Genomic DNA, 8,756 nt, shown 5'->3' on the forward strand with positions numbered 1-8,756 from the left:
GTATGAAAAAAATAGAACATGGAATATAATATGTGTTAAATTTAATAAAGAAATGCAAAAAGATGCCAGTGAAGGATCTTTAAAAACTTTATGGTCTAATATTAAAAAATGTACCAGAAAATATTTTGCAAAACTAAAGGAAGAAACATATAAAACAGGTAATTGTGATAATATTGAAAATTATTGGTTTCCAATTAACAATTCCTGTATTATCTTTTTTTTTAGGAGGTGGATCAAATAATGTTACATCAAATATTCTTTACAATAAGGCATATGAGATTATAAAAACTTCTGTTGATGGACTAGAAACTGTAAATGATAGTGATGGTAAATTTGCTGCGAAGGAAACGATTAATGTGATAGAAGAAATTATTGCATATGAAGAAGAAAACGAGGATCCAAATACTGATGAAGTGTTTAAGGTTTATAATATTAAAATTATGATTTTAAAATGTAATATAAAAATTGATCCTAAGACTTATTTTTTTATTATTTTATAGTATTTAACTGGCAAAGGAGAAATTAATAGGTGGGAGAAATGGAACTCAAAACAGTTATCAAAATCTTTAAGCAAACCTCTACATAATGTTATTAAAGGACCATCAATTTCAACAAGCTCTATTTCAAGGTCCTCGAATGATACAAAATACATGCAGGAAAATTTATTGCAAAGCAAAATTGAGCTTAGCAACTTAATGAAAAAGGATTTAAATGAGAAAAGTAATTTAGAAATACAAGTTTTAGGCGAACAACTGAAAAAAGAAAGGCTAAAAGTTAAATTATTAGAATATAAATTACAAAAAGAATGTGAAAATAACAATAACGTTATACAGGTTATTAATAGTTCTGACTCATCAGACTAGTTAAAAAATTAATATTATTCAGTATATTATAGTTTTTGAAATTACCAAATTTTATTTTTTTATTTAAAATGATATTTTTGATTTATTTTAATATTACTGTCTATTTTTTTGTTAATATAAGCCAAGAAGAATTTATTATTCCTGAATATTTTTTTTGTACAAAAATAGAAGAATACATTTTTAATTTATTACATTTTATTAAAGAGTTACTCAATGAAATTTTTTATAGCAAACTTGATACCCAGGTAAAAAATCCATACATTTTGAACATTCCATTATTTCAAACTACTAATTTACATATTTCAGTTGTCACGAATAATAATCCTACAATATTTCTTTATCAAACGATATCTACAGTGGAATCATTTTACGACGCTCTCAAGAACAACAAAAAGTCTATTTAGGAAAATGGAATCAAGAGAGGTTAATACTTTTCACAATCCTTACAGACAGCTAAAACAAACAATAGTTATTAATCTTATTTTTTTTACTGAAATATTTTTAACACCTACCTTTGAAAATAAGATTCTATCAAATATCTTCTCTCGTCTGCAAGTAAATTTTCATTATAATTTCTTACTATATTGTTGTATTGATCAATGGTTATATTTTCTTCTACGTTTGATCTAATGATGTTGTATAAAACGGCACAAGATATAATAACATTCATGGTCCTCTCTGGCGTTCTGAATCGAGAGCCGATAGTTAATACGGGAAAAATTCTTCCCCAAATGCCAAAGCACCTTTCGACCATTGATCTAGTTCTTATCTGAGCCTCATTATAAAGTATTTCAGCTGGTGACTTTGGATTAATCAATGGGGTCAATAAATACGGTAGATTAGGATAACCAAAATCACCCAAAAGCAAACTATTTCCGAATTCGCCAACTTCAAAACGGTGTTTTATACGCGAATTGTTAAAAATTGTTGAATCATGCGAGGATCCTGGCCATCGCGCAACAATATCCATTATCTGCAGTTTGGAATTTACAATAACCTGGACATTTAACGAGAAAAACCCCTTCCTATTTCTGAATAGCTCTGCATATTCTCCACCTACAGCAAAGATAATCCTCTTGGTGAAACAGTTAATAGTCTGTATTATTAAAAATGTATGATCTTTTACCATAGGATTGAATAGTAATATGTATGCAGTCGATTGCGCCCAGAACTCTTATGAATCCTGACTTCTCAAAATTTCCTGCTTGGGTTCGCAAAATATCTTCAGGCTCTAATGGAAATTTAATATATTCTTTACTTAAAGCAGCAATCGCAGAAGACACCCGATGTACAATTTTAGTAGCGGAAGCATTTGAAACCCCAACAAATTCAGATATAATTATAACAAAGGAGCCAGTGGAATAAAACCTTAATGCTATTAGCAACTGAATCATTGGTGATATTGCATGATTCCTGAAAGTGATGAAATACAATTGATGACAATATATTAATGTTTATTTATCTTTTAATATGAAATATCAATTACCAATCAGTTTTAAAAGTCAACGTATGGCTAATTTTCTGCAATAATATTAAAGCGTCTTCCTTACGAAGTCTAAATCGTTTTCTGAAATCATCAGCATTATATATATTGAACCAATTCATCCGCGGTCTTATTATTCTCGTCTTTCTTTTAAACATGCACTGCGTATTTTCATCCAACTCTTCTTCTTCTTCGTCTAAGAAATCCAACATAATTAGATAATTCATTGGAAATAATTTATTCATATTCATGTGTTATTATATGACTAAACTCTGTGAATATACCCGATTTATCTTCAATAGCGGTACATGAGACCTTTTATGTTATTTTACTATAGTACTTTTGACTATCGCAAAATTATTATATTTCGTTTGAATTAATCAAGCCTTATCTACTTCCCTCGCTTTTTCCTAAAATAACTTCAGACTATTAATATTTCAGGTTGAAAACTTTAAAGCAAAAAATTTTCCGAAAGTGTAGGAATATTTTAAGAAATTGGTACCTCTACTTAACCTGGAACGGTAAGAATGGCCCTTAGGGCCGTTTTAACGAAGCAATTCAGGCAAGCCTCATGTACAACATAACAAGCGAAAACCTGAAGATGGAAATTTAAGTTGGCAGCAGTGACTGCAAGATCTGGTGACGTCATTTTTCATTGAAGCAGATATTTTAAAAATGGATAGTATATGATAATTTTGACAGGTTGAATTATCTAGATTGTTGTATTATTGATTAGTCTGTAAGATACAAGAATGTGTTAATGTACACATTATGAAATAATGTTTTTGAGTTTTATGATAAAAAATATTATGAACTATTTGGTAAACAAATGTATTAATAGAATTAAATAGACTGTGAAGCTCCATCCTAATTAAACTAGAATTATTAACTGATTTCATTGAACAATTTTATTTGCCTTTTAATCACATATAAAGGTATTTACAATGTAATCATGAAAATATAATTATTGAAACATTCAAACACCTATTTTCCTTTCATAAAATTTCAATGTTATTTTCAAATCATTATTAAACAGATGATATAGATCATATGTATAGATCAGTTAAAAGTAAATCTTATTTATCAAAGGTGCTTATCCTTAAATTAACCCTAATATTAAGCTCAAACTTTTTAATTCGTAACCGTATCTACATAATACTGACGACTCTGGAGGAAACAAACTATTTCATATTCAATTTGAGAATGGTATGGTTCTTTTCGAGGTATCCCTTTTGTGAATCCTTCTGAAGGACGAATAAGCTTCCAATGTATCTTTCTCATCTTGCTCTAGCATCCCCTTTAGTGGTTATTGTCCTGTACAGTCGCGTCTGTTATTTCTGTCCCGCCTTCGAGCTGCTAATCGACTAGCAACACTTTCGAAATATCGTGGTCCATGGTATTCAATGCTGTCTGAGACTTTCTATTTGCTTCTCACACCGCCAAGTCTCCAAGTCCATCTTTGCCAATGTATAAATTTAGGGGAGGATAAAAATAAGCAATTATTAGAAGAAAGCTACGAGTAAACATGGAGAAGAGAGGCTTTTAAACTCACTGCACGTACAGTTGACTTATTTACATTTGTGATTGTGGATCACCCTATATTAATCTATTTAAATTAAATTCAATTACATTAACTTTTATATATTTACTGTATACATATTTATAATAATGTATGAATTATGATTGTTCATAAATATATTATACCTAGAAAAATATTCTTCAATCAAATGTTGGCGATCATCTGTGCAAGGTGCTTCATGTGTTTCAGGAATATTTAGATAAGGTTCAAGGCCTTGTGGAATTTTTCTCTTATCGCGTCGAGTAATGTTATATAAAATTGCTGATGCAAGGATAACATTTATTGTACGTTCTGGCGTTTGAAATCTGGTGCCATACTTGCCGCTGCTCACTGGAAACATTCTGCCCCAACTGCCAAAGCACCTTTCTACCTAAAAGTTTAATAAAAAGAGATTAAAATTAATTGGAAAAATTCAATTTTTAAATTTAATTTTTACCATGCAACGGGTACGTATGTGTGCCTCATTAAATAAGACCTCTGCAGGCGTAGTAGGATTGGCGAGAGGAGTAATCAAGTAACGTTGGTTTGGATATCCTCGGTCTCCTAATATCACACCATTGTCGCATTCGAAATTGTCGAATCTTTGCTTTAAGCGACTGTTTGCGAAAATGGTAGAGTCATGTGTTGAGCCTGGCCACCTTGCAACGATATCCATTATTTCCAGATTGCTATTTACCAGGCATTGTACATTAATGCTCATGAAGCCTTTTCTACATCTCCAAAGTTCGGCGTCATCTCCTCCTAAAGAAATAATGTAATAATGAGTTAAAAGTATTCAATCAGAATATATAATTTATGTATATTAAATTATATATTTACCATATGACTGAATGCGTACATGCACGCAGTCTATAGAACCAATCACGCGTATCATTCCAGATATTTTAAAATTCTCGGTCATTACATGTAGCATCTCTTTCTCTCTTTTTGGTAGCTTTATATATTTGTGAAATAATTCGCTCACGATGGCTAGAGAAACCCTATGCACAATTATTTGTGCTGTTGTGGTGCACATCCCGATAAAATCACTGACTACTTGCAGGAAACATGCTGTAGCATAAAACCTCAATGTCACTAACAATTGGATTGTTGGTGTTACTGCAGCGTTATTCCTATAAAGATTTTTTTTTTAATTTGATATATTCTATAGTTAATAATAAAAAGATATATATAATGTATACATACTTGTTAACCTGCACTATTCTGTGCTCAATTTGTGCAAGAACTTCAAAAGTCTGAGTTTTTGTTAAGCGAAACCGTTGACAAAATTCTTCGTCGTTGTATATTTCGAAATAATTATTTCTTTTATATTGCCTACGTGGCTGTCTTAGCCGTCTTTGATGCTGTCCTTCTTGCACATCTTCCATCTTAATTTCAGTAGAAAAAGATTTATACGTGAAATTTCGTGTAACTATTTACGTTCTTTAGTTTTCTATTCTTGAAAACAATAGTGCCAGAAATTAGCCCAGAGTAACAAAAAAATCGATTTAAAATGGAGTTGGCAAGGGGCACTACATATACACAATGATGGAATTCTGTTTGTTTGTTGTTTTGGGTTAATTGATTTCTGGCATAATTGTCCAAAATCAAAAGCCAAGTTAGCGGATTTTACAGCAGCGTTTCGTATAAAGATCAATGTCATTGTAAAAAAATGGTAAAAATGAACAGTAACATAGGCGGCATCAATAAACGGAACTTAAGCTTAGTACGGTCTTGACTAAGATCAATTGTCTCATTTTAACCTTTAATTCAATGCTTATCTTAATCTTCGTCATAAATATTTGTTGAGTTAAATTTGATTTTAGTTTTGAGTATTGATTCCGCCCATAGTATTAACTTTGACATAGATAAATAGCTTCTCACCTATTGTTGCAATATAATGTATTAAAACGAGTTCGTTTTTTTTCAAGATGGTTCAGAAAAAAGCAGAAAATCAAGCACTTTTCGTTTCTATAATTGAAAAATACTTTATGGTTATAGAAGATAAGAAAACGGATGGTACTACGAAAGGTGAAAAAGAAAAGGCGTGGGCGAAAATAAAAAATGAAACTGATAAGGCTACTGATGGACAATGGGCAAAAATAGACTTAAAAGCGTCTTGGAAAGCTTTAAAAGCAAATGCCCGCAAATATACAGCAGCTCATAAGGCTGAACTATATAAAACAGGTAATAAATAATTGATAAATATATATTAAATATACATAAAATACATATGAAATTTTTCTATTAGGTGGTGGAAAATCTAAGGCACCGGCTCGCAATGAGATTTTAGAGAGGGTGGCTTCTTTATTAGGAAAATCTGCAGTAGGGATAACAAATTGCTTCGGAAGCGATCAAATGCCAACCCCTACGTCACAATGCCATATGTTTTCCATTCAAGGCTGCAACACTTTGAGAAAGAGCTGGAAAGAATCATCTGCTAACACCATCAGCACTGTATCCAATTTGCTGGAAGATAGTGATCCTGAAAATATTGATGATCCTTGTACAACAGTATTCCAAGTAAATAATAAATATTCATTTGCATATGAATGATAATTCAATTATTAAAAATTTCCCTACTTTAGGCATTAAGAGAAGAAGGAGCCATTACCTCATGGGGAAATGAAGCGGGACCAAGTAGTCTGAGAAAGCCCATCAGCAGCCCCCTTAAAAATATTACTAAAAGCGCTGTGAGGGCTGCAGTACCAGCAACAATTGAGAACGAGGTTACAGCTGCTTACAAGCTTCATATACAAGAAAAAATTAGAGTCCAGAAGGAAAAGTATCGGTTCTACAAAGCCCAAGCAGATATAGCCGAAATTAAGCTGAAGAGATTGCAGCGAGAGGAAAGGTTAAATTATTTATTCTTCATTTAAATAAATTTATTTTAACATAATCATTTTTGTTTAGTAATTCCTGTTATTTTACTTACAGGGATTTTCATTGAAAAATTTAACATTATTCTTAAATTTAATTATTTGTATATATTCATTCAAGATTTTTTTATACCACAATGTAAAACCTATAAATGCTTGTACAAAAAATCCAGGTGATTGAATTAAAAGAAGTTTTCAAATCCATGCAGATATATATATATATATATATATATATTGTGACGTGGCCAATTCTATGTCATCTTGGTGGCGTAACGCATATATAAAAACATGGTTCATACTGACGAATACAGTCTCCTTATTTTAAATATCAGACAGCATTGAATACCATGGACCACGATATTTCGAAAGTGTTGCTAGTCGATTAGCAGCTCGAAGGCGGGACAGAAATAACAGACGCGACTGTACAGGACAATAACCACTAAAGGGGATGCTAGAGCAAGATGAGAAAGATACATTGGAAGCTTATTCGTCCTTCAGAAGGATTCACAAAAGGGATACCTCGAAAAGAACCATACCATTCTCAAATTGAATATGAAATAGTTTGTTTCCTCCAGAGTCGTCAGTATTATGTAGATACGGTTACGAATTAAAAAGTTTGAGCTTAATATTAGGGTTAATTTAAGGATAAGCACCTTTGATAAATAAGATTTACTTTTAACTGATCTATACATATGATCTATATCATCTGTTTAATAATGATTTGAAAATAACATTGAAATTTTATGAAAGGAAAATAGGTGTTTGAATGTTTCAATAATTATATTTTCATGATTACATTGTAAATACCTTTATATGTGATTAAAAGGCAAATAAAATTGTTCAATGAAATCAGTTAATAATTCTAGTTTAATTAGGATGGAAGTAGAGGAGCTATGCGGTTCCGATGACAGGGAGTGGGGGAAGCTGTTTTGTGGTGTGGAAGGGGGATGGGTGGGGATAAGACTCTCTTAGTATGGTAGTGGTGGGGATGAGGAAGGAAAGGGTCTTATAGTGGGATCGCGTTTGGTTAGGGAGGGTGGGGGTATTTTTCACCCTATGTCACAGTTGGAAGGTCTTATAGTGGGACCGAGTTTGGTTAGGTAGGGGGTATTTTTCACCCTATGTCACAGTTGGAAGGTCTTATAGTGGGACCGGGTTTGGTTAGGGAGGTGGTATTTTTCACCCTATGGTACCGTTGGTTAGTTATCCTACGGGGACCTAAGTTATCCTACGGGGCCCTAGTTGAGGGAAGGTTTTTTCACCCTTCGAAGTCGATGGTTAGTTACCTTACGTAGCCTAACTATTTCCGACTCTGCTACACAGAAAAACTAGGTTGAGTTAATTGCTAGTTCCAGTAGTCACCGCTAGGTGACTGCCTTCCTTAATCTTCTTTCGCGCTAATGGTATTTTAATATTACGTAATTACACACACGGGTGAACTAGTTCAATTTAATTGATAGTACCAGTAATTGCCGCTAGGTGGCTACCGCAATCCCCCCTTTTCTCGTTAGTTAAATTGTAGATAGCTATTGTGATAAGTTGCTGATATCGTGCAAGGAATTAACTTTCCATCGAGCATGGAATTATAACTTTGCATGGCTTTAACAAAAACCTATGCAGCGAATAACAAAATATCCTCTAAATGAAAGGGTATAGTTTTAATAGTCTCCCCTATTGGGGAGAATAACAATTTAACATCAATTTCAGGAATATTAATATTTTGATAGGGCAACTTATTAAGTCCTAGCTGTTACTAAACCTATGTATCTTATAAAAGAGATTGCAGTTTCAAGATTTTCTTAGTTCAACGTGCTACTTCACTATGTCGATAAATAAATTCGGATCTGGTTTCAATACCGGTAAAGTGAGAAATTATTCACACAAAATTGACAATGATACGTTAAAGTTTGATAAAAAAAGGAATGCATTTAATGCCAAGAAGAAAATAATTTCAAACTTAGAATGTGATGTTA

The 8,756-nt window shown here is 32.2% G+C and overlaps 1 protein-coding gene and 1 long non-coding RNA gene across 2 annotated transcripts; both read right to left on the minus strand.

Annotated features, from left to right (window-relative positions):
- Nucleotides 1-1,730: 1,730 nt before the first annotated feature.
- On the minus strand, nt 1,731-2,662 carry LOC136781884 (uncharacterized). Its single transcript, XR_010824021.1, has 3 exons — nt 2,350-2,662; nt 1,990-2,276; nt 1,731-1,919 (listed from the first exon to the last, which is right to left on the minus strand). It is a non-coding gene; the product is annotated as an uncharacterized lncRNA (long non-coding RNA).
- A 1,280-nt stretch (nt 2,663-3,942) lies between these two features.
- On the minus strand, nt 3,943-5,292 carry LOC136781796 (putative nuclease HARBI1). Its single transcript, XM_066740797.1, has 5 exons — nt 5,111-5,292; nt 4,745-5,037; nt 4,362-4,666; nt 4,051-4,295; nt 3,943-3,952 (listed from the first exon to the last, which is right to left on the minus strand). Exons 1-5 carry the CDS (start codon nt 5,290-5,292, stop codon nt 3,943-3,945), a joined length of 1,035 nt encoding a protein of 344 aa, XP_066596894.1.
- Between the last annotated feature and the right edge of the window lie 3,464 nt (nt 5,293-8,756).

Source organism: Prorops nasuta, unplaced genomic scaffold, assembly GCF_024137725.1.
Source record: "Prorops nasuta isolate Cenicafe-Biocafe unplaced genomic scaffold, Cenicafe_Pnas_1.2 PNAS00024, whole genome shotgun sequence".
NCBI lineage: Eukaryota > Metazoa > Arthropoda > Insecta > Hymenoptera > Bethylidae > Prorops > Prorops nasuta.

Bases quoted from the DNA above. Each gene is read 5' to 3' on its own strand.
- LOC136781796 (XM_066740797.1), bottom strand. From the start codon at position 5,292: ATGGAAGATGTGCAAGAAGGACAGCATCAAAGACGGCTAAGACAGCCA. The intron at 4,667-4,744 runs GTAAATATATAA...TTATTTCTTTAG, and splicing joins TGTACGCATTCAGTCATATG to GAGGAGATGACGCCGAACTT. The intron at 4,296-4,361 runs GTAAAAATTAAA...TTAAACTTTTAG, and splicing joins ACATACGTACCCGTTGCATG to GTAGAAAGGTGCTTTGGCAG.